The sequence below is a fragment of the Dendronephthya gigantea genome, unplaced genomic scaffold (genome assembly GCF_004324835.1).
Source record: "Dendronephthya gigantea isolate DGI-Jeju-01 unplaced genomic scaffold, DenGig_1.0 000046F, whole genome shotgun sequence".
Taxonomy (NCBI): Eukaryota; Metazoa; Cnidaria; class Anthozoa; order Malacalcyonacea; family Nephtheidae; genus Dendronephthya; species Dendronephthya gigantea.
This window is the reverse complement of record NW_021163056.1, coordinates 391139-417056: the sequence shown is the minus strand read 5'-3', so window position 1 is coordinate 417056 and position 25918 is coordinate 391139. Positions and strand designations below refer to the sequence as shown.

General features: G+C 40.0%; 2 protein-coding genes, 1 long non-coding RNA gene and 1 pseudogene across 3 annotated transcripts; 2 read left to right on the top strand and 2 right to left on the bottom strand.

The window, feature by feature from the left end:
• The first annotated feature begins 326 nt into the window (after window positions 1-326).
• Window positions 327-2921, top strand: LOC114527722. Its single transcript, XM_028549420.1, has 2 exons — window positions 327-525; window positions 1792-2921. The coding sequence occupies exons 1-2, from the start codon at window positions 327-329 to the stop codon at window positions 2919-2921; spliced, it is 1329 nt and encodes a 442-aa protein (XP_028405221.1).
• A 6259-nt stretch (window positions 2922-9180) lies between these two features.
• LOC114527721 lies at window positions 9181-10241 on the top strand (annotated as a pseudogene).
• Window positions 10242-21435: 11194 nt separating this feature from the next.
• On the bottom strand, window positions 21436-21886 carry LOC114527773. Its single transcript, XR_003687444.1, has 3 exons — window positions 21831-21886; window positions 21575-21697; window positions 21436-21497 (listed from the first exon to the last, which is right to left on the bottom strand). It is a non-coding gene; the product is annotated as an uncharacterized LOC114527773 (long non-coding RNA).
• A 365-nt stretch (window positions 21887-22251) lies between these two features.
• Window positions 22252-25632, bottom strand: LOC114527720. The gene is made up of 6 exons (XM_028549418.1): window positions 25575-25632; window positions 24553-25004; window positions 22849-24446; window positions 22601-22712; window positions 22385-22477; window positions 22252-22269 (listed from the first exon to the last, which is right to left on the bottom strand). The coding sequence occupies exons 1-6, from the start codon at window positions 25630-25632 to the stop codon at window positions 22252-22254; spliced, it is 2331 nt and encodes a 776-aa protein (XP_028405219.1).
• Between the last annotated feature and the right edge of the window lie 286 nt (window positions 25633-25918).

The window sequence follows — 25918 nt, the reverse complement described above, 5'->3', positions numbered from 1 at the left end:
GCAGAAGTTGTTCAAACTCGGTTGGTAGAGAGAGAAACGAGCGTGTGAATTGTGGTAGCGTGGACCGAAGTTCCCAGCGTCGAGAGTCAAGGCACAGGTCAAGGAGTCAACGAGTTTCTCGGTCACACGAAAGAAGTAAACATAGCCATAGCCTTATTAGTTCTCGTCGTAGCGAGAGCAGAAACGAGGAACGCGACGGTAGTCGAAGCCGAAGGCGGCGTAGTTCTCGCTCGAAGGACAGCGTAGAAAGGCCTCGAAGTAGATCCGAAGATCCACCGGCGTGGGCTAAAGAGATTCTCGAGAACCAGTAAAAAACTGCGCAGGATATGTTGCGTTTGCAAGCGGAGGTTGCCACGACAAAGTCGAAGGTATTGAATTCCACAGCCGTTCCAAAGGTCGCCGAACCGGAATTTCGGTATCAAGGCAACAAGAAACAGTACAAACTGAATAAGAACGTCCTTGAGCACGTAGATCGAGCACTCGCCAGTCGTGATTTGGGGGAGATATCCGCAGAACTATCCCAAGGTAAGCAAATTCTTGTGGAACGTAACAAACATATTTTGCTGGCGGAAAAATACGGTTGGGACACGGTGCATTGTTATACGGCCGAGCCCCTCGCTAGTGATTCGGAGGATGAAAAACGTTTTAAAAGAGCCATAAAGGAGGGCAAGCAGTTGAAAAACGAGAAAGCGGCCGAAGCGGTACGTTTCAAAGCCAAAAAGCAAATACGCGCTCCGGAAAGGCGCAATTTTGGCGGCGACATGAAGGCATCATACTCGGGGCAAAATACGAGAGTGCCAAAGTATAACAGCCAGTCTTCACGCGACAACCGCATGAGTGCTATGACGTGTTTTCGTTGCCTCAAGCCAGGTCACCTCGCACGAGAATGTCGTTCAGCAAACTCACGCTTCGTCATCGCGAGCACAGCCCAAGCTAACCAAACCAATATCTGAGGAAGCTTGTGGTGATGAACCCGAAGTAACTTTTGACTGTTCTAAAGTTAACAATAGTTCTGTTTATGTAAAGGGTAGACTGCGTAAGCACCTGAAATTTTGGCAGGATATTGGGGCCAGTAAATGGATTCTAGATATTATTTTAGCACCGGTTATTATTTACCTTTTGTCGCACTACCACAGCCAAAACTGTTCAACAATCATGCCAGCGCTATTGGCCAATCAGAGTTTGTTTCTGCCGAGATCAAAAAACTTATTTCCACGGGAGTTTTAATCAAAGTGCAGGAATCTGACCTAAGCGTTTGTAGTCCTCTAAGCGTAGCAAAGAATGCTTCGGGAAAGCTTAGACTTATTTTAGACTTACGGTACATTAACGAGCATCTCAGGGTTCTGAAGTTCAAATACAAGGATATTAGAACTGCCAGCGACCTTTTCCAACAAGGCGACTGGTTTTTTAAGTTTGATTACTCAAGTGGCTATCATCATGTTGAAATTTCGCCAGACCACACAAAATTTCTTGGGTGCGCATGGGTGTTCAACGGACATAAAATGTTTTTCAAGTTTACTGTTCTCCCCTTTGGGTTAGCTTCTGCCCCATATGTATTCACAAAGATTCAGAAAACCCTTGTGAAGCACTGGAGGGAGCAGGGAATTCGTATCTTTACATACTCGGACGACGGCGCGGGGGCTGAGAGTAACCTAAAGGATGCTCGAGAAACTTCAGAAAAAGTTAGACAGGACATCAAGGCCAGTGGTTTCGTGGAAAACGAGGAGAAAAGTTTGTGGGAACCTGTTCAGTACGGAGAACTTCTGGGATTTATTATTGATCTGGTTTCAGGGAAGTTTATCGTTCCTGATGGAAGGGTAGCAGCATTTAAGGATATGCTCCAACATGTTCTGGATTGTCAATTTGTCGTATCTGCTCGTCATATAGCTAGGCTTACTGGTTCTCTCTCTTCTATGGGACTTGCTCTTGGCCCTGTTGTGCGCCTGTGGACCAGAGAGTTGTACAGAGCGGTTCAAGAATCCTCATCTTGGGATAAGAAATTCCAACTAGAGGAAGATGCTAGAAATGAGGTTATGTTTTGGCACAGCAATTTTGAAAACGGTGGTCAGCCTATCTGGTCAGCATCTCCGAAGGTCGAAGTACTGACTTATTCTGACGCAAGTGACGTCGCTTGGGGCGGATATGCTGTGGAACTTGGAGACCAGAAGGCAGTAGGAAGTTGGTCCAAGGAGGAAAGTGTAAGGAGCTCAACATTTCGTGAACTTAGAGCAGCTCGGCTGGTCCTGGCTTCATTAGCATCACAACTCGCCGGCAAGGAAGTGAGGCACAGAACTGATAACCAAGGAGCTGAGAGGATCATGACTGTCGGGAGTCGGAATCAAGACCTGCATATGGAGGCTGTGTTGATCTACCAGATATGTAGGCAGCATAACATACGGCTGACGGTAGAGTGGGGGAGTCGAGATTGGAATGACACTGCTGACGGATTGTCCCGATTGGACGATCCGGATGACTATATGCTGGATCCCTCCTGTTTTTGGGTTGTTGACAAGCTCTGGGGGCCTCACACAGTGGATCGTTTTGCCAGTAACAAGACTAAGCAGCTACCACGTTTTTCCAGCCGATACTTGAATCCGGGTTGTGAGTCAACCGATGCTTTTACGGTATCATGGACCAACGAGAATAACTGGATCTTCCCACCACCTTACCTTATTCCACGTGTCCTTCGCCACATGCACATTGGGAAAGAAGTTGGAACTTTACTAATGCCATATTGCCCTTCAGCACCTTGGTGGCCTTTGCTCGTCGACAAGAGTGGTAGCTGGAAAGCGTTTGTGAAAGGCAGCCTAAGAATTCCCACTTTCGATGGAGTATTTGTTGCAGGCTCAGCATCTAGCAGTACATTTGCAGACGGTGTTCCCCAATACCAGATATGGGGACTGAGAGTAGACTTTCCCTGAAATTGATTGGACATTGAACAGTTTAGCACTTGTAAATAGAATTTTGGAAGCACTTTGTTTAATCAAAATACTTGTTGTTTATTTAGTTTGTGGGAGTGTGCAGCCGCATAGTAACGTTACGCTAGCCCTGTACATCGTTTCCTTAATACAACAAGAACGCTCAGTCTCATGCATTAACTCGGCATTATACGGAATCGACTGGGTGCACCTGAAGAATGGTCATGCTAAACCAAGCGAACACACGGTCGTCAAACAGGTTGTCGAGGCAGCCAGGAGAATCCTAGCCAAACCAAAGTGCAGAAAGACACCCCTATCAGCTTCCCATGTGAGGAATATTATCCAGCGCTTGGAAGGTGGGCCACTTGGTGACCTTCTATTAGCTGCATTCATCGCTCTGGGGTTCTACGGGTTCCTATGGTGGGATGACCTGTCTCACATTACTCCCGAGGACTTGGTATTTGAACCAACCCATCTCACAATATCACTGTCCAAAAGAAAGAATGACCAGTTCCGAGAAGGATCACAAGTTCTCATCGCTCGTTCAGACGAGACCCCCTGCCCAGTGGGGGTGGTTGAAAAGTTCCTGACACAAGGAACGCATGACCCAAAGTCCACTCTCTGGCGAAGAATTCAGCGCACAAAGAGTGGACACAAACTCCGCAGGGAGCCGATGTCGTACAGCAGGGCTAACCAGCTCTTTAAGAACGAGCTAAAGATGGAAGGTCTCAACCCAAAGCGTTATGGGCTTCATAGTCTACGGTCGGGTGGTGCAACGACGACAGCAGCTATGGGTATTCCAGACCGACTGCTTCAGAGACAAGGGGGTTGGCGTAGTTCCAGGGCAAAGAACAACTATATTGATGAATCAGATAACTCTTTATTGCTAGTTACTAAGTCTATGCAGAGTGCATAGCATTATTACTTAGCTCTATTGTTGTCAGTTGCGGCGGAATGGCTGCAGCAGCTCCCAGCAGTGTGTGAGAAATAAATTTTTGGGTATTGTCTACGAATATACCAATCTCTTCAGTCTTGATATAGAGCATTTTATAAAGAATAAAGCCATTTCGCTTGGAAGCTCAATTGGTTACTTTGTGCCAACTCTTTTAACAACAACCGCATTTATCCTTGCGAAGAACGAAGCCACAGTTGAAATCGGGAACCAGGAACAAATACCAAATATTTTTACCATGTTCGTCGGCTATCCGGGGACTGGAAAATCAGCAGCAGTGGACCACAGGGCGACAACACCTATCTTGGCAGTCACGAAACCAGATGATGATCTACTTACAGGTAGAGTGACTTCTTCTGCCCTGGTTTAGCAGATAGCAGATAACGGCAAAGCATACGTTGTGTCATCAGAAATATATGACGTACTCAAACTGTTAAAGTGAAATGATGAAACTGCCAGTGGCAACAAGGTGAGGCATCAACCCACGCAATTTGATATTAAGACAGCAATACTGTCCTTTCTCAGTCCTGTCGACAATCCTTGTCTTGTCGCCTTCTTCCCTTCGACTGGTAACCGCAACTAAATTTGATAATGCCCTGCAACAGTTGTGTCAACAGTATTGCACATTAGTTGTTGCAAGAGTTGTAAGAGCTCCAAAACCAAAAACGGTTTTCGTGAAGAATCATTTTTCGTCCTATTAAAATTGCTCCCAGTGTTTAGGCATTATGCATTATGACAGCTAACATGACGTATTATTTGTATCATCATATCATGATCACAGGTAAACCTCGCCCAGGGGAGTTGATTTGGCACTGTGCTATGATTATATTTTGAGTTTATCATTGTGTTGGGTTTAACATTGTGTAATGATTATATTTTGAGTTTATCATATTGTGTCATCATTATATTGTTCAGTTTAACAGTTTACTTCGATTATATTGTTAAGTTTGGCACTGTGTCATGATTATCTTGTTGAGTTTAACAGCATTCCATGATTATAATATTAAGTAACATTGTCTCATGATTGTTGAGGTTGATACAGTGTTATGATTTATATTGTTGAGTTAAATTGGCATTGTGTTATGATTATATTTTGAGTTTATCATTGTGTTAGGATTAGTCTTGAGTTTAACATTTTGTCATGATTATATTATTGAGTTTGGCACTGTGTCATCATTATATTGTTCAGATGAACAGTTTACACTACCATGATTATATTTTTTAGTTTAACATTGTCTAATGGTTATTGTTGATAAGTTCCAATATAACCAAGGAGCAGCGTGGCAGCGTCTTCAAACAACTTAGCATCAAATGTGGTGTACCAGCTGCCAAAATAGACAAAACACTTCTCGACGTTTCGACCTGAGGGCCTTCATCAGGAGAGTTAGTATGAAAATAAATAGGGGAGAATACATTTTTTGCATGGGGGCAAAACACGTGATAACAAGAGGTACGCATAGCGTACATGTGGGTAGCCTCGAAAACATCAGCAGCGATTACAGTAAAGCAAAGCACTGCAATTTATATAGTCTATTTTATATTATATAGACAATAGTCGAGTTAATTTAGATATTACTTAAGATTTTTATTTGTCAGTATATTCGTCAGTAATGTACCTGCAAGTCAGCAAGCAGTCAGCAGTGTTTTTTGTTTCAATATAGCAGCAGTTGCGGCTGTTAATTATTTTATATACCCGCACAATGTCTCGGTTCAATTTCAATACCCGCACAATGGCTGGGTTCACTTTTGGTACGTGATCTTTCATGTAAATAGTACCCTAGTCTATGATGCTGACCACTGCGAGCAACAATGGCAGGGGTGGAAAAAATAGCGGCCCATGAGACCATTGGTCCCAGAAATTTAGGAGGAAGGGGGGAGTAAGAAAGAAAAAGAATAGAAGAGAAAAAATGGGAAGAGAAAAGAAAGAAAGAAAGAAAGAGAGGAAGAAAGGGAAGAGAAAATAAAGAAAAAAGAAAGAAGGAAAAAGTAAGAAAAAAGAAAATAAAGAAAGAACGAAAGAAAGAAACATTGCTCAGCATTGCAGCAATATTTCTAACAATATTTGAATATTGTTTATGGGATAATTTAATTAAATTATTCTTCATTACTTCCACTATTCCATGACCTAATTATGTTACTGTGCACTGCCGCACCTGTATATGACTTTGCAAGTGGTCTTGTGCAGTACCGGTACTGGAGTCTGGAATAGTGAAATCACCCAGGTAACCAGATCAGGTAATTTAATTCAAGTAATTTTTATTTTTATAATTATGAACACTAAATATAATATAAATGAGATATTAGTTGTTACTAGAAGGCTTAGACTAATAATCATTGGCATTCATTGGCTTCATTGCCAATAATCAACAATTCACAATTGAGTCGTAGGATTTCCATCTGGCATCTTACACTGGAATTATGAATTTATATAACTAATAACTGAATAAACTCATGAATGATTGAATATTGAATAATTTATAATCTGTGTTAAGTCAATAAGAACAATAACAATAATATTAATCTTATTGGAGTCAATTGTAAAGTTTCATACTTTATATTGAGCGTATAGTTGTTTTATATTAACATCACAGATTAAGTCTTATGCTCATCAACTCACTCCAGCTCGACTGCTTAACTGCTTTTAGTCAGGTGGCATATGTTACAAAACGAAGTCCCGTGGGAAATATGTGAAAGAAGCAAACCACCTATCTAGGTATGTTATTGGGATCCTAAGGAACAAGTAAAATGTTGTCGTCAGTTCTATATCTTGCACCGACGGTTGTATCGCAAGTTTGAAATGTGACGTATATATACATCAACATGGAAACGAGGCTGTGCTTCAAATGCGTTAAAACGATTGTTAATGATAAGAAATGTTTTCCAAATTCACTGATACTGTACGTTTACAAGTTCGTAACATTAACAAAGTAATGTCGGAGGTAATATTTGCTTGGTCACGTGACCATTAAAGCATGAAATCAAGGCTGCAAAGTAATATGACCATTTTTAATTTTTTTCATTTTGAATTGCACTGAAATGATCATGCTTTAAAACTAATATTCGCTTGAGAAAAATACATTCACTTATGAAAGTGTAAACCATTGGTTGCCGTTTTGGTCATTTATGGTCAGGTCATTGATGGTCAGCGGTTTCTATCGGTAATTTTGAATCCGCCATTTTGTTTTATAGTTCATCTAGTGAAGGAATGCGAAATATTTTAAGTTTTCTAATCTTATGGATAATGTGTCTAATTGTGAAACTATGGAAATCGATAATGCAACCATAGATTTTCGTTTATGTATTATTTGTCAAAAAGGAAAGAATGAAACGCTTGTCGAAAAGCCAACTTCTCGTATGTAAAAGTTTTGAAATTCATTGAAGAGTGGGCTAAGTATGGTAACTTGGAGTATTTTGAAAATTGGGAAAAACTTAGAAATATTTCATCGCAGGATCTTGAAAAAAATCATGTTTCATGGCATCGATCGTGCTACAAAAATGCTGTCATACTGGGATGTTGAAAAAAGCACAAGAGCGGTACTATTTATTAATATATTCCGCTGACTTGCATAAAACGGCAGTAATTTATAAATGTGAATTCAATGTAATTTCGTGTATACAATGTTTTGTGAAAAATCTCCTTTAACACAGATATCAGTTAAACTCAAATCACGCAAGAACACGTAAGAATGCAATTTGATATTTCGTATAGCAGTCAGCATGCAAATTAACACCTACTTTTTCACATCCATTTTGAAAAAAGATCTATTTGTCGTATGTAGGTATGAGAGGCAGTTCGTTGGTCCTGATGAGTCTGGACGAAAATCAAAATTGCAAGACGACGATAGTCGTCAGTTAACTCGCTCAAAAACATCTCCATACGACAAGGATGCTTGCTTGCTTTTTTTTGCGAAGAAGGTGCAGGCTACCGGCAAACATTGCATAATGTTAGCACCCTCTCTGCTGGCGAATCTCTCCGTACCGCTATAGCTTTGTCAAAAAATGCCAAACTTTCGGTCAAACAAGGAAACTGGGTCGTGAACAAGAACCGTCAAGTGCCATTCTGTGCAGTTGGCGCAGATCATGCTCTGGAGCATGTTAACCGGTCCATGAAAGTCTCTGGGGGTTTAGTAGGCATCACATTAAATCCCAATGCCAGAGCGAAGTATTTTTTTATCCCTCCTGAGCTGGCAAGGCTAGCAGGCCAAGCCAAAGACACGGCAGGAAATTCGTCTAAGACACAAACGCATCACCATACCCTGACTACAGCAGAAATATCACAGCGAGAGAAGAATACCAATCAGCTCATTACAACCATCCAAAACTTCACAAATCCATTTTCGGAGGAGAGTTCCGACCTCTTTAATATGGTAACGAAGGTAGTAATGTCTGAAGAAGTTAAGAAAGATTTGTGCCTGCAAAGTACTATTGGAAAGGAGATATTTGATCACTTCATGGAAGAAAGAATCAAGTTTTCCAAACTCAGCATCTGGTCCCGAATGAAAAAGCGCAAGCTTCTTACCTGGAAGAGCATGGGAAAAATTATTGAGTTAAAGTGGATGACAAGGTGGTTGAACTCAAGGAAAATCGCTCCCTTTTTGCCCGCATGAAGATGGTCTGTAAAACACGTCCCTCTATCGACATCAAGGAAGCTGTCGGGCAATACGAGTTCTCCATAGTACCAAGGTCAATGTTTGCAGCGGATGGCACCATGATTCATTGCTCTTCAAAGAGCTCTTTGTTGGACATTCTTGAAAAGATTGAGACGGAAGGAGATGCCGATGTGTCTATTCTGCAGGAGAGAACAGTCCAGAAGGTTTCCATTGTTGACGCGATGGCTGAAGTACAAGCGCTTGATAAGCCAGATTGGGTTAAAGACTGTTCTCACCTAGCTAATCATTTTACGACGCAGATTTTTGAGAAGTACAATGGCAGTGACGAGGTGCGACTTATCTTTGACAGGTTAGTTATTCAGGACTTAAATTATACTGATATTTTTCAAATGTCAGAAATTGTTTAAAATGTTGTCATGGTTAAATGGAGAAATAATCATGTTATTTCTAGATATGACGTACATTTGTCGCTGAAGACAGCCACCCAGGGTCTAGACAGGGAGGAAAAGATCCTATCTACCACAGGATTACAGATACAACTAAGATATCAAAAGTCCCGATGAAGAAACTGCTATCCCATGTCAAGACCAAGATGGAGTTAACACAATATCTTGCGGGGAAGACTTTGGAAAGAGGGCATCAAATGGGGAAGCATGTTATAGTGGCATGGGGTTGCCAGTGCAAGGCAACCCATAAAAATATGGCATACCTCAAGAGCAACCAAGAAGAAGCCGATACGAAACTGTTGCTTCATGCTGTTGATGCTACAACCTCGGGAGCTACGAGTATCAACATAGTTTCTCCCGACACAGATGTCTTCGTCCTAACGCTCAGATGGTTCCCACAGCTGTGCCATAATACTGCTTTTGTGACTGGGAGAGGAAAGCGCCGCCGTAAGATCTAGCTCGGTCCAATCGTACATTCTCTTGGACCTACTAGAACTGCAGCACTTCCTGGGTTTCATGCTTGGAGTGGAGCCGATATTACCAGGAGTTTCGCAAGTAAAGGAAAGCTGAAATGCTGGAAAGCATTCTTGGAGGCTGATGAAGGTAGCATAACCGCACTTTCAGATCTGGGTACAACAACTTACCCCACATCTAGTACTAGCGATGCTATTGAGAAGCTAGTCTGCCTGCTGTATCTGCCAAAGACGAGCCTCTCAAGGGTTAAAGATGTTCGGTGGTCGTTATTCAGAAAAAAAACAAGCTGAATCAGAAAAACTACCTCCAACGTAAGCTGCACTGAAAGAGGCTATATTACGAGCACATTACCAGACAATGATTTGAAACAACGACATAACCAGACTTGCCGTCGCCAGAGACATACATACGGGTGGAGGATAGAGAAAGGTAAATTGCTTAATTGAAAGCCTGCTTTTCATTGTGCCTAAAATGGCAGCGCAAAAGTTGCGTTTGTCTTTCTTAATATATTATTTAAGATATATTAATTGTTATAAAGGTGTGACATGTTACATATGCCTTCAGTATTGTCGTTTATTTCATTAAAGATAAATGGGTTCCAGTGATGACACAGCTACAGCCAGCACCTGATGCGGTCCTTCATTTAGTAAAGTGTTGCTGTGCTAAGAAGAGATGCTCCACGAATAGATGTCAGTGTCGAAAGGCTGGTCTTAAGTGCACTGATCTTTGCAGCTGCAATGAAGATGATCAGTGTGATAATATTGCTGACAGCAATGAAGAGAAAAATGATGAGTCCGATGAGGAGATGTTTTGTGAAGAAGATGATGATAATGAGCATTGAATTGATAGCTAAAGCTACGTTTACACCCTTCGAATTGTGTGGCCTATTTAGGTTCTCCAGAGAATTAATATTGTCAATGCAGTATGAGGACTGATGACGCCTGTTATATATAATTTACATAGCAGTACGTCCAAAATAGGCCAACAAGTTGCAGTACCTAAAAGTATCTTAAAACCACCAATGGTGGAACTTTGTTGATCTGTAGGCTTAAATTAAAGCTTAGAATTTTAATGGTGAAGACTAGTTTCCATGCTCTAAATGTCGTCTGATTTAGATTGGTTACTTTAGAGGCACATACCGTACCACATACATTTCAAAATAGAATATAAATCATTCAAAACGTTTTGTTACCTATAAGCAGTGGCAAAATGTCATTACTGTCCAGCCTCGTTTTCATGCTTTAATGATCACATGACCAATTTATATATTACAGACAATAATAACATGTATGTCATACTGTATCCGTAGATTTGTAAAACTTTTCATATCATTAACAATCGTTTCAACCCATTTGAAACACAGCCTCGTTTCCGTGCAGATATATAAAACGTCACATTTTGAATATACAATATTATTTGTAGGAGCAGGTTAAAAAATTGCCGACAGCATTTTCCTTGCTCCTTATGATCCCCATAATATATCTTGATAGGCGGCTTGCTTTTTTCACAAAGTTCCCACGAGATTGCAGATGCCCCCTGACTATTTTGTTGATACTCTCCGGTATGAACACGAATGAACATTTCTGGTAAACAAATTTCCAAATGCCGATACCAATACTGTTGCAAGTTTCAATTTTATGAATTATGAAATAGAATGACCTATTGACCTTATTGACCTTTCGAAAGACAAACTGCTGGCCAACGCTTCTAAATTGCAGGCACTCGTGGGAAAGCTCCCAAAAGTCGCAAGGAATGCATGTGGTGAGTGATTTAAATGGATAAACACGGAAAATTTAACAGTGAAAAAAGGCTCATAATTTGTCGAGTTCAAACATGTATGTAAACAATCGCTTTTGGCAAAGAACTACCGTCAGCACGTAGTCGATCGGCATCCAGAGGAGAATTCAAGGGATTTGTCTCCCTTCGGACAAAGGAAAATCAATTTTGGTACAACAGCTCTAGAAAAAAAACGAAGAGGAAATGAGTTAACAGATGAGCTCGTAGAGAAAATTTCAAAGGTGTCAGAGGCAAAACAGAATGAGGATCCTGCTAGCTCTACGGCCGAAAATCAAGATAAAGATATACCCATTGACAATGATCATAAAACCCCAGTACGACTAGAAATACAAGACGCCACGCTGGTACCTACATGTACTGCAAGTATGCCAATGGTCCCAATGCCTTCCCTTAACAATGAAAAGCTTAATATCATAATCAATGAGATTAACATAGTAAAGAAAAATGTACTTCAACTTGTAAAATCAAGTGAATGTGAAACGAAAAAAGTCGCACAAAATAGATGCATCGAACAATTAAACGAAGAGACGGAATCTTTACTGGCCAAAGTTACCTTGGCTAGATCAATAAATGAGATCGAGTTGGCCGGCTTTGTCTATACCAGTGCGAAAAATGAACTGTCCTGCTCTGTTTGTGCAGAACCAAGTACCGTAATTGAGTTCAGCCAGAGTGGCGAGTTTGCTTATGATGAGTCAAATGGTTTATCGTTTTCTGAAGATGAAAATCACCCTGATCAGTTCAGAAACCTGAAAAAGCATGTTAAAACGCACATTACAAAGTTAAAGAAGCACATTTGCAATCTAAAAGCTGAGACTGACTAGCAAAATGTTGCTGCAAGAAATAAAGAAAAGAATTATGAGGCTGCCATGAATTGTGGACGTCTTTGCATGAAATCATACCTGAAGGGCTGTCCATACACCGATTACGAAGATGACGTGCTAAATTTAGAGCAAGCAAAAGTAGGACACATGAATCATTCAAAAAAATTTCCAGCTGCCTTTCGACCACATGTTTACACTGTGGTTAAAACACGACTCATGAGGTTTCTAACAAGTAAACTTCAACAAACTGGCCATAGACCTCCACTGGCTGTATCTGTTGATAAAGCAACATAAAAACATCGTTCAAGACAATTCCTTGGTGGTGTGACGATCAGCCCTGACAGCAAAAATCTTCTTGAGGTAATTAGCTGTGGGCAGCCTATAGTAAACGAGGGCAGTACTGGGTCAGCACTTTGTAAAAACATGAAAGGTGGTTTAGACAAATTTGAGATTGCTGGTTGCCAAATTGAGAGTGCCGTATTTGATGGTGTCTACTTTCGTTGTAGTGTACAAAAGCACTTCAACGAATTGTATGGATTGAAAGAAAGTGATATCCTGTACAGTTATGATACTTTGCACAAAAGGGGACTTGTGGATACGCACATGTGCAAAAAGGAAGAATTCACATAGATTGTTGATATTACGCACATTTGTCAACAAGTGTCTCACTTATTCAACTGGGGAAGCAATTACGAGAAACTTGTCGCAGCAACAGCATTATGGAAGCTCCATCTAAGAAGCTTGGTTGGATTTTCTGAAACAAGATTCGCCAACAGCCGAAGACAAGTTTACATAAACTTACACCATGAATTCCCAGCTATTAAAACTTGTCTGGAGCAGCAAATTATGGAGGGTGTACGGAATCGTTCTGGAAAAGAGCCAGCAAAGGCAAGAGTCAGAGAGAAAGCAGACAAAGCCAGGGAGCTAAAAGAGAAAATTCTCAATGCACATTTTCTACTAACACTGTCTGCTTTAGCAGACACATATAGCCAGTTCGGTGTTGTGGTAAATATAGCCCAGATGGTTCACTTGTTACCGCATGAAAGATACAAGCTTTTTATGGAAGCTCTGGATCATCTTGATAAAATGCAACCATGCCTCACTGCTCACGCCAAATGCAACTCGCTAGCACCAGAAGGCAGAAAGCAAAGGTGTTTGTGGCCGTTGAATCATGGAGATAAATTAAGCCTTAGGGAAAAGAATGAAATAAGAGGAATCCCTATAATTTCGCAACATGGAATCCAGGCAGCTGGTCTACAGAGTGAAACGAGAAAACTGAGCACTAGAATAATCGACGACGACAAACATGATGCAGAAGCAAAATCTGATAAGCAGATACTGTCGTTGTTGATAGAATTACATGATGGACTTAAATCAGAAGTGTATGACCAGGAATCAACAAATGTTATCAAACTTACAAAACATGTCTTGGACTTACCGACTCTAAGCTACACCAACCAGATGGGGGACATATCAAGGTAGCTGTAACAAAATTTCCTAAATTTATTAGAGCAGTTAAAGAAGTGTGCTGTTCCAGTGGAGACTCTCCAAGAGCAATATGGAGAATTTCTCACCACCGCAGATAAGCTGTTTGTTGGTATGATAATGCAAGCCATTGCTGTTTGCTGCGTAAAGCAGTCTTGTGAGTCCATTCTCGAGTCTCTGGTTTCTACATACGAAAACCATTTTGACTCCAATAGAAATATGGGAGAGGAGAACGTTAAAGAGGAATTTTTCATTGCAGTGAACGGACCGAAGCTAGGTCGCTGCAATAGCGTTGTTGAAGCTGCGATGGACAGATATTGGAAAGGGAAGCAATAGCACTTTTACAGAACATCCCTCTCAGACCATCTTAAGAACTTTGATGGAGACTCAAAAGTGCTGCATAGACTTTATCATGAAAAAAGCAAACTGCAATGTATGGAGTAAATAATTGTTTTATATTCTTGTTAGTTAAGCTTAAAGGTCTAAACGATATACATTTAAATAGGTGATTAGTGGAGTGTTCAGAGTTTCTACCACTCAAATAGTATAAAATGACACACAATTTACTGAATTAGGAACTAAATGCTCAGTAAGTCAATATTAATTTTTATTTAATATTTGTTTTAACTACTTAAAGGAAGTGAGAACTGAGAATGTGCATTTACAGTATACTGATGTTATATGTGACTTAAATAACCTTTAAGCTATAAGATGAATAGAATATATAATGTTTAAATGTTATTGCTTTAAAATAACAAATACATGGGCATGATTTTGTGTATGAGACATGATATTCCCAATATTGTAAATAAAATCGGAAAGCCCTTTGTCTATATGCATTTAATGTTGATTTTGGCACACGTTACACACGTTCAACAATTGCTCGGCTAGCCGAGCACAGTGAGCACGATCTCCTTTTTGGTCTTGTTAGCTGTCAAATACTAGCAGAAATTTTTTGACTTTCTTTTGCGGTCCCAGAAAGTAAAATATTTTTTCCATGCACGCTTGTAAAATCTGATTGTAGTCGAAATTGCTCGACCACAGTAGATAAATACGCGATTAAAATAACAATAACCCACAAAAAGCAATACAGCTTAACTTAACTTTGCTAAAAATCTGAAGCAATGCAGTCCACGCCTCCACAAAATCACAGTGGAAACTCAAAATCTTTAATCTTGGCAAAATAACAACTTACTATATTTTACAAACTACTTACGATATTTTCCGGAAGTCATAATGAACGGTATTATCGTCATCTGTTTGTTTATCCGACCATCGCTGAAGATCTGGACATTTATTTAATACCTGCTAAGACATTTTTCAACTCTCACATAGTTGTTAGCCGCGCATGCGCAGCGGCTACCCACAAAAATAAGCCAATAGAAAACAAAAAATCAAAACAAATTGGAATACACATTACATTGCAAAAGAGGCGCCTGATTGTGGGCTAAGAATTGCTCGCAATGAGGGAAGCCTGCTTAGCAACGAAAACATATTACAACCAGTTTGGATGTGAACAAAGAAATGGTAGTCATATTACTATGGGTGAAGTAGCTTAAGTGAAAGAGATTCTTTCATTTATGCCAGAGGGATGGAGAGTGCCAAGACTGTGGATGAGTTGTATTTCTTGTCGTTTACGGCTATCGTTAGTACCGGAAATGGGGCAGAGGGCTCTCATTTTCATGTCCGTGACACAATGATTACCAGAGGTAAAATGTCTGGCAACACGCTTGGTGTTATCGTGGTTGTTAACCGACCTACGGTGTTCACTAAACCTTACCCGTAGAGATCTTCTAGTTTCACTGATATATAGTAAACCACATTTGTTGCATGAGATGCAATAAATGAGGTTGGAGGAAAGGCATGGGAAATGGTGCCTGATGAAAAACTGTGAATTGGGAGCCGAAATAACAGTGCTGGAATCGGTAAATGAGCATGTTTTACATTGGCCAATGCCACATGGGAATGTGCCATTGGGCTCTGAACAGCTTTGCTGTAGAGAGCTGTGAACCAATGTGTCCCAGATGTTTTTGTTGTGCCGAAAAGAGACTAGGGGGTTATCGGTGAAAATGGAAGATGTCTCGGGATCATTCTGCAGGATATGAAAATTCCTAAGTAAGATATCCCTAACAGCAAAATTGAAGGGATGATGAGTAAGAACTAAGGGAGTAGAATTAATGCTAGGGGTGCTAGAGACAGTCTCTAAAAAAGGGTGTCTAAATGGGAAATGTCAGAGGCCTTAGATAAGGCAGTGTCAATAAGTAGGAAGGGATAGCTGTGCGCAACAAAAAATGTTTTCATCTCCAGACATTTGGACTGGAAGTCATCATCTTCACTGCAAAGGCGGCGGAGACAAAGGAATTGTGAGAAGGGGATAGACCTCTTAGTGTGGCTGGGGTGGAACGTAGAATATGCTTGTAGAACACTGAGGTAGAGAGCCTATTGCCATTGATGGAAACCAGGATATCTAAGAATGATACACTGGTCTCACTGATCTCCCATGTGAATTGGAGTGCTGGAAGAAATTCATCAACAAATTTGATGAATCTCTCCAACTTAGCATGGGAACATGATGCTGTACCAAGACAGTCATCAATGTACCTTCCCAGGTAGTCGACATGAAATAGATCAACTTCCTAAACTTAGGCCCAAAAGGCCATCAAACCTTAGCCCTTTGGAATTTGAGGCTCTCAAATCTCTTTGTAGTTGCACTGACATTGTCATCAAATCTGCTGATAAGGGGCATGCCTTGGTTGTCTGGAGGGCTGATTTATACTGTGATGAAGCCCACAGACAACTTAGCGACACCTCTTTTTGTTGCAGGGTTGATGAGGACTTGACATCCCATCACCAATCCATTGTTCGATCCACTGTTCATCCACAATCTTCACTCAACCTTCTTTTACCAACACCCCTTGCACCCCTCTCATCTACTTTCTCCCCAAAATCCACAACTCAACAACCCAAGAAGACCCATTGTGTCTGCTTGTAGTTGTCCCACCGAACACAATTCCAGCCTTCTAGACCATGTCATGGCACCCTTAGTAAAGGATTTACCATCCTATATCAAGGATACCAAACATGCTTTCCAAATCATCAACAACATTCACTTTCAATCATCTCACAAATTCATTTTCACAATGGATGTCAAATCCTTTGTACACTGTCACCCCCCACCAGGATGGTTTGAAGGCCCTCAAATTCTTTTTAAACAAACGCCTCACTCAGGAACCATCGACAACTGTTTTGGTCAGATTAGCAGAACTTGTGCTCACTACTCTCAACAATTTTTCCTTTGATGGTGAGCATTACCAACAGATAAGTAGTGTAGCAATGGGAACTAAAATGGGTCCCAATTATGCCAACTTGTTTGTTGGTTTTGTGGAAAAACGAATCTAAGAACAGTACACTAGCCCTCTACCTGATTACGTGGGAAGGTACATTGATGACTGTCTTGGTACAGCATCATGTTCCCATGCTGAGTTGGAGAGATTTGTTGATAAATTTGTTGATGAATTTCATCCAGCACTCCAATTCACATTGGAAATTAGTGAGACCAGTGTATCATTCTTAGATATCCTGGTTTCCATCAACGGCAATAGGCTCTCTACCTCAGTGTTCTGCAAGCCCACTGACTCCCATAGCTACATCTTGTATTCATCCTTCCACCCCAGCCACAGTAAGAGGTCTATCCCCTTCTCACAATTCCTTCATCTCCGCTGCCTTTGAGTGAAGATGATGACTTCCAGTCCAAATGCCTGGAGATGAGAACATTATTTGTTGGGCGCAACTATCCCTCCCCACTTATTGACACTGCCTTATCTAAGGCCTCTCTGACATTTCCCGTTTAGACACCCTTAGAGACTCTTGTCTCTAGCACCCCTAGCATTAATTCTACTCCCTTAGTTCTTACTCATCATCTCTTCAATTTTGCTGTTAGGGATATCTTACTTCGGAATTTTCATATCCTGCAGAATGACCCCGAGACATGTTCCATTTTCACCGATAACCCCCCAGTCTGTTTTCGGCACAACAAAAACATCCGGGACACATTGGTTCACAGATCTCTACAGCAAAACTGTTCAGAGCCCGATGGCACATCTTATGTGGCATTGGCCAATGTAAAACATGCTAATTTACCGATTCCAGCACTGTTATTTCAGATACATTGTTATGATTTATATTGTCGAGTTAAATTGGCATTGTGTTATGATTATATTTTGAGTTTATCATTGTGTTAGGATTAGTCTTGAGTTTAACATTGTGTAATGATTATACTGAGTTTGGCACTGTGTCATCATTATACTGTTCAGTTAAACAGTTTACCATGATTATATTGTTGAGTTTGGCACTATATCATGATTATATTGTTGAGTTTATCATTGTCTCATGATTAGTGTTGAGGTTTACACTGTGTCATGATAATATTATTGAGTTTAACAGTTACCCATTACTATATTTTATAGTTTAACATTGTCTTATGATTAATATTGAGTTTAGCACTGTGTCATGACTATATTGTTCAGTTTACAACTATCCCATTACTATAGTCCCATGGTTATAGTATTGTGTTATATATACATACAGTACATACTTTTATTGGTGTGCCACAATACTTATTTCTACCTGGAAGAGTCTGAGCACTCAGAATCTCCTGAAGAAGAATCCTTGGATCTTCAAGAAATGCTACGCAGTATAGAAAGAAGCCAAGTAACCATCCAAGTATATTTAAAGAAGTTTATGGAAAATCAGATGATGACAACCCTGAATTGAGTCAATTGGGGCGAATGTGAGCCAGGCAGAAGACATGGATACAGAAGATCATGATTTTGTTTTAGATGATGAAGTAATTATTGGCAATATTGGTGATGGTAGTGGTGATTATGGGTGTTGTGAGTGGTGATGCTGGTAGTGATAATGGAAGTCATACAGGTGAGGAAAGCTGTCCCCAAAATACACACGACAGTGAAGATCCAATGCATACTTCTATAACCAGGCCATCTCTAGTGCTCAACTGACTTCAAAAGAGAGTGCTACAATACTTGTGAATTTTAAAAACTGGTTGACCAGTCCAGATGGCGGACGGAAAGATGAGAAGGTTGCCAGTCAATGCAAGCGTCAAGTCGAGATGGTGATGGAATTAATAAATCTGGATAAACCATCAGTTAGTGGCTTACTGTTAAAGACTATGCTCAGAGATAATTGGCTAACAGAGTTTGAGAAAGTGAAAAAACCAGGAATAGGCCGTTGGCTGTGTGGCCAAATTAAGGCTAGAAATTGAATTCCGTCGCCCCTACCGCGGTGCTAACATATTTAAACGGGAATTAGGTAAATAAAATCTGCTGATTTCAAATATGTTTGTTCCCACACGTCAAACCACGCAGTTTTTTCATAATGTACGGCCAAAGTTCAGTATTTTTATCAACTGAGCGCCATTTTGAATTCTTCGGTATCTTTGATCTTTCGATTTCGTTACTTGAAGTATTCAGACGTACTCACGAAACGTAGGCGCATAAACAATCGAATCAGAAAATATGGATGATTTCCCAGAATAACGCTTCTTTCACGGCAATATTTTAATCATTTCGAAGATAAATCTGGCGAATTGTGACATTTAGCTTCACATTCAAGTTAGTACAGTCGATAAAATCTGGAAAAATTTTAAAACGGCTAAAAACATGGCTGGGAAACAAAATCAAATCACGACAAAAATTTGGTCATGTAAACTCTGATATTCTACAAATAATTCTAAAATACGTATAATATATATATATATATAAAATAAATACTGGGTGTATACAAATACTGGGTGTATAGAATGTTAGTTTTCATCCTCCATATCACTTCCCAAATCATCGTCCGAATCATCTTCAAGGCTTTCGCTGGATGCGTTGGGGCAATTTGTGCACCCAACGCACTGGCACATTTCATTGCACTTGTTGTTTGACTTTTTACAGGAACATCTTAAGGTTGAACACCCTGCCTTACATTTACAGTTGCAATCTTTGAGTAGCACATCTGGGGCACATTTCTTCGTCATCCACACCACATCAATATTTCCCTCCTCATCAATTTTCCATCCATGAACAGTAGGTGAAGGTGCATCAATAATCTGAGTTGTTGCCCTTTTCCATACTGCTGCCTGGTAATTTGCCCGCTGCATGTGCTGTAAGAGACAGTCCTCGTTTGGAGGCAAGGATTCGTCAGAGAATTTGCCCATTCTGAATAGATTATACCTTGCTTCGTTGACAGATTCGGTCTCCTTAGCCCCATATAGCATACATGTCAATGACTCAAGGTTTTTCTGGATGCGTTCATCTACTGTAAAATCATCTCCTAGGCGAGCAAGTGTATCAAGAGCTGTTTCGTCATTGGAAACCAACTTCCAGGTTGATATTTTACTTCGACCATAAAACGAGCTAGTGGAATCACACCCTAAAGGTGGTAAAGGAACGAACATTTATCCAGATTGTACTAGCTTTTTTTGCTGGTAATGATATGAACTATTCATATATTTTAGATTATAAACATTATAAACATTTGCAGACTAATTATTGCTTACCGGTATATGCATGAAATCCAACTAACGCTTTGCCTTCTTTCTCACCAATCTGCTGCTGAACACATCGTACATTTATGATACGAGTTTTCTCATTCACACCGGTCTCAAAGAACAATTCGCATTGAAGAATATGGCAAAAGTAAAGCATAATAATGAAGACGTCTGTATCGGGGCTCTTTATCAAAATGTTTCCATATGATTGAGATGCATGATTTGCATGCAGCAGCATTCTTGTGTCCGCTTCTTCATGATCACAAGATAATGTCGCTATTTCTCGAATCGTGAGAGGTGCACCTTCAATACCCGGCTTAAGGCGATGGCATTTGTCATCATGGCAAACGTAGACTACAATACCGCTAAACATAAATGATGCGTATGTACTCCACTGTTCAAACAAAAACCGAACAAGATCTTCTTTGTTTCGACCATGCTTAAGAAATTTGCTCCATTGTGTCGGCAGTTTCTGCTCAGCTCCGTATATATTGATTACTGCCAATCCACCGCTTGCCCGCTTGTTGCGTTCGAGGTTTTTGATGCTTACATCTGATATCGGTCTACCACAAAATCGACACGCGAAGACTTGTGATAAATCGCCAAGTTTATCATCCTTGAAAACAACTGCTCTGCAAGTTCTCCAAACGATGAAGGTAGCTTCTTCGTGGACTGAATGATTGCCATTCCATCAAGAATAACTGCGTTTCCAGCCGGAAGACTATCGATTATGTGATCTTGCACACTTGACTCAATTGATGTCATCAACTTGCTCTTCTGGGTTTTGTGCAAAGTGCCCATCCCGGTTGAAAGAGATAAAGGAAATGGACCCAAGGAATAAGTTAGAACTTCCTTCATGTCAACATTTCTACTTTGTGCCAGCAAGAGCATTCGAGCGAATAGGTTACGGTTATTCTTAAGGGTGGCTTCAACACCTTTTGCTGAACTAACTTTAACTTTCTTAGTCATCGATGAAAAAGTTTTCAACTTCAGCTTGGGAATCGTTGAAAAAATATCAGGCTCTTGAACTAGTAATCTGTTCTTAGAAAAGCAGTCACGCATTCTTCTCCTCGTTGTTTCGTTGTTAGTAAGTCATTCTTTACTTCTTGTGTAGCAACTAAACCACTTGACAAGTGAATCATTTCTGTTATATCATTATCCGTTTCAAAAGGATTTATCATATTCTGAAGCGTGTTCACTATACCCAAGACATCTTTCTCATGGCGAGTTCTTTGTGGCATGTCTAATTCCTTTCTTTTCCTATAAAGTTGAGGTATAAACATTAAAACGACGTTGACTTCTATGAAAAAGAAAAATTAATATACGGGACCTTTTAACTGTGTCAGTGCCTGCCATCTTCATGCATTCTCTGTGATAGCATCAGATTGAGAAAGAATCCATCGTTGCACCGCACCCCGGTTCAATGTTATTCCAACCATTCCTGAAAAAAAAAGTGTGTACTCTTAAAATCGGTGCATGGACATGCAACTGGAGAACTAGAAATCAATTAGGTCTTACCACCCGTAGTTTTCGAATCTCTATTTAATGTTTGCTCAATAGTCATGTCACACGCGATTGAGGAAAATCCATGATTCTGTTGGCGTTGCACAGTCCATTGCTGACGTAGATCTCCCAATATTGCTAAAAATAGAAAAAGTGGAAACAAGTATCTATTCAAAGAATTGATGAAATAGCACGACACACTAATCTTGTGTACACCAGCCAAATTTTGATTGGAATATAAGGCAAAAAACCATAAGGATGCGCGTGTTACCTGGATGTGTATCTGGTAATCTTGTCATTTCAAGCCAATATGCCGTTCCATAGCGGCCAATAATTCACTCGATCACATCCGAAGTACCATGTTAGCATTGAACGCATAGTCGAGAGATGAAGTTCCCAATTTCCTTCTCGTGTAGCTCTATAGGAGTCGATACAACTTATTTCCCCAAAAAAACAGTTGTTGCATGCCTCTTGATTAAATATATCTTAACCACAAATTTCCAAAATTGAAGGTAGTTGTTATACAGTAAAAGAACTAGGCCGATTAATATTCTCACCTTACAAATTGAAGTAATATGCCTGTCATTTCAAGGTAAGTACTCCACAATGCAAACGTTGGGTTGCCTTCACTTTCCTGCACAACAAAATCCTCGTATTTATCAACAATATGTGAGAATGGTTCAGCTGTAAGGCTATCCTAAATTTCTCGTCTGGAAATATGTTCAGCAGGTCAGACGCGACTGAGTAGACATTATTGTAATCCTCAGAACTGAGGCTATCCAAAAATGCTTGGAAGCGAAGTCTATGCAGAGCTTCACTCATTACTTTGTGGCAATGCATACTTCGATTATAATGCTTTCCTGTTAATACACCCTTAATTTGTCCTTGTCCAACAACATCAGATTCGATAAGTATATCCTAAAAATATTACAGACATTTGTTACATAAACCTATATAGCTATCCTGCCCTAATCTCAAAAATCGACAATTAAATATTGTGATACAAGGAAGTTACGGTATGGAGAAAATATGCTCTTATACCTGTAACCCAGCATCCCTGAACATGTTCCCTATTGCACTCAGGAACGACATTGTCGCATGAAATTCGCCTAGCCTGACAACAAACCTCTTCATAAAAGTCGCATCTTTCCACCTGATAATATAGATAAAAACAAAGAATGTAATGCACGGAAGCGAGAGGTATGCAATGAAACAGGCTCCTTAGAAATTCTAATAACTCAAGAAGGTATCAGTTTGGTAAAAATGCCATTCGGCACTTTAGTATTTACCTAATCTGTTGAATCTTTGCATAGATTGCTTCATCAAAAACTAGGACGATGTGCTCTAGTGACAACTTATCTGCAATATCCACGCTCTTTAAAAGCGCTGTATACAATGTTGAGTATTCACTGGGAGATCCATCAATTATTGGTAGGTATCTGATTCGAGACATTGGCGGTATTGCTGATTGCCTTAGAAGAATGTTGAAACCTGTCCAACCAGGAAGTAACGTTCCGTAGTGATTCTGCAGCATCTTCATCACAAAATAGGCAATATCTAACCTCCTAGCAAGTTCTTGATGCAACGGGTCGTCTGTTTCGAAAATGGTTGATGAAACTGATGTATTTAGGAAGCTTGGTGTCTTCTTTTTGCCAAGGCTGTACGGAACCATAGCTTCACTTGGAGCCTGGAAAGTTCTCCCACCCTTCTTCAGCTGCTGTGAGACTACGGCTGGTTGATTGTCAAATGATTCCTCCCGTTGAATTAATATACCACCAAGTATATGGGTTTGCGTTCTAGAATCCTCCGAAAAGTCGTCGTTATCATACACCAGACAAGTAAACTTATGTTTTTCTGCGCCTTTTGGGATATAGCAGTCTGATTTTATAGCTAACCTAGCCAAGTCTGTTTCATATGTTAAAATGGCAGAGTGACTAGAACAGTGGCCAAAACCATTCAAAATTTGCGTGAGTTGTGATGACCGCGTAAGCTGTCTTACAGCCATACCTAGTCCTAACGACTTTGGTGTTTGTTTCCTTCCATTTGACGCTATAAACAACATGTCTTGACAGATCGACATCACTTTTGTCAACTGTGACTCTTCTAGTTCAAGCCGAGTCGACATTGTTGGATAATCTGAGAAGCCTAATGTCCAAGCAATGAAATTAAACAACAAAATTGGAACCATTTTATGTACTTGGTCTGTTGAGAGATCGACCGAGGATGGTGGCCAAGTTGCATTCATTGCAGGTGCTCTTTTTATGGCATCTTTTAAAGCCAAAGCAACATCGTAGAATTCTTTCAACGTTACTTCCTTTTTATCCATTGAAGCTTCAGCAATCATTTCATCATCGCTATCGCTCTCAAATTCCTCAGTATCTACTGTTTCACGGGTCTCTGCTACTTCACCTACAGATAACTCTTCAACAAAGACCAGTTCACTTTGATTCCTGGTTGCAGGACGATGAAAGACAAGTTGTGGATAGTCTCTTTGTAGTCTAGCCTTCAGTCGAGTAGGACGGTAATTGGATGCATCAAGCTTTTCAAATTTCATAACTTGTTCCACAAAAATGTCGTGTAACACCCTCATTCGCATTATTTGTTTTTCTTCAATAAGCCTTTTGTCAATTATTTTCGAACAGAAGGCGATGTAGCTTGATTGGTATAGTTCATCAGTTGGCTTACTAGTTGTGGATTTTCGGGTCAGGAATCTGCAGTAATCCAAATGACAATGCCTATGGTAGCGTACTTCTATAGCAACACAGTCTTTACCTCTAATATGTGCTAAAATCGACTCGTCTTTTTTCTTTTCTGCAGCCTCCCTCAAAAGTCCTCCGTTGAACGTTTCCGCCAGAACAAGCTTATCTAATTTTCGTTTTCTAGTAACCTATAAAATATACGTCAGTGATTAACTATTACGGTTTGAAAGTAGTCGAGCCGCGTTCGCAGCCACTTAAAAATATATTTGTTTTGTAAGGTAACTTTTAGATCACCTTGTCCACTTTGTACGCATCTTGTCTTTTACAAATTATGCACCGTTCTGGTAGAACGTGTCTGTTTCGTCTGGGAATCGCTTCACTACCGCTAATCAATGTCCGTGGTGATATACGCACAGGTGCAGGTGCTGGTCGGTTGATAACAGGAGTGCTCGGTTCACCATGGCTGGATGCTTCAACAGTCATTTCCTTTTTCTTCATTCTTTTCTCGGCTCTTTCGATTTTTGTTTTATCACAGAAACGAACATAGCACTCTTTGTGATATCGCGCATTTGCAATTTCCTCTGGCACTAGCTCATTTTCCGAATCAAGTGACCAATGTTTCATAAACTCAGCAACATTTGCGGCGATTTTGCTTTGCTCGCCGTCCAAATTGACCCACTTTTGACAATACTCGCTTATTTTAGCAAATGTATGCGGTGTTAACTGACACAATTCACCAGACTTTCCTTTAAAATGAATAAAACATTGCCGTTTGGTGAATGGTGTTTTCCTGATAAGGGCTAAAACTACGATGTGTGGATTGTGGGGCAGGCAAAGACTGTTAGATTTCTCATGCGGAATAACGACTCAGATCGACCTATGTCAAATGTGTAATTAAAATGGAAATAACAACACACCGAACTAAACCAATATGAGCATATTTATTTCCTTTACACGTCTTTTATAAATACCTATTTCTATATACAGTATAATAAAACCTTGGCTTGTCCTTGAGTAATACTAACACCAAGTCCATGAAGAAATAAGCAATTTAATACTTGGAAAATCTTATTAATTACTATATTGGAAGTTATAGTACATAATCTTGTTATATTTCTGTAATGGAAACTTTTATATACCCGTATTGTACAAAAAATTCTATAATATACGAGATATACACAATGCGTTTAACGCTCGCGATGTCCAACATTGGTCACGATTTGAGTACGTTTTTCATCCAAACTAACCCTCGTTTTGAACTCATTCAGGTTTTATCAACTGTGTTAACTTGAACGAGAAGAATTCCCTAGATTTACCTTCGAAATGAATAAAACATTGTCGTGCAGAAAGCGTTCTTCTTGGTGGTTCATCCATATTTATATTTTATTATTTGAGTTATTTAATATGAGCCCACGTTTCTCGAACACTCTCGATACTTCAAGTAATGTAGCCGAAAGATCAAAGATACCGCGGAATTCATAATGGCTCTCAGTATATAAAAATATAGAACTTTGGCCGTGAGTTGTGCAAAAACTGCGCGGTTTGGCGTGTGGGAACAAAGATATTTGAAATCAGCACACTTTATTTTCCTAATCCCTGCTAAAATATCTTAGCACCGCGTTGGGGGCGACGAAACTGAGTGTTTTCGCGTTACAGCCAA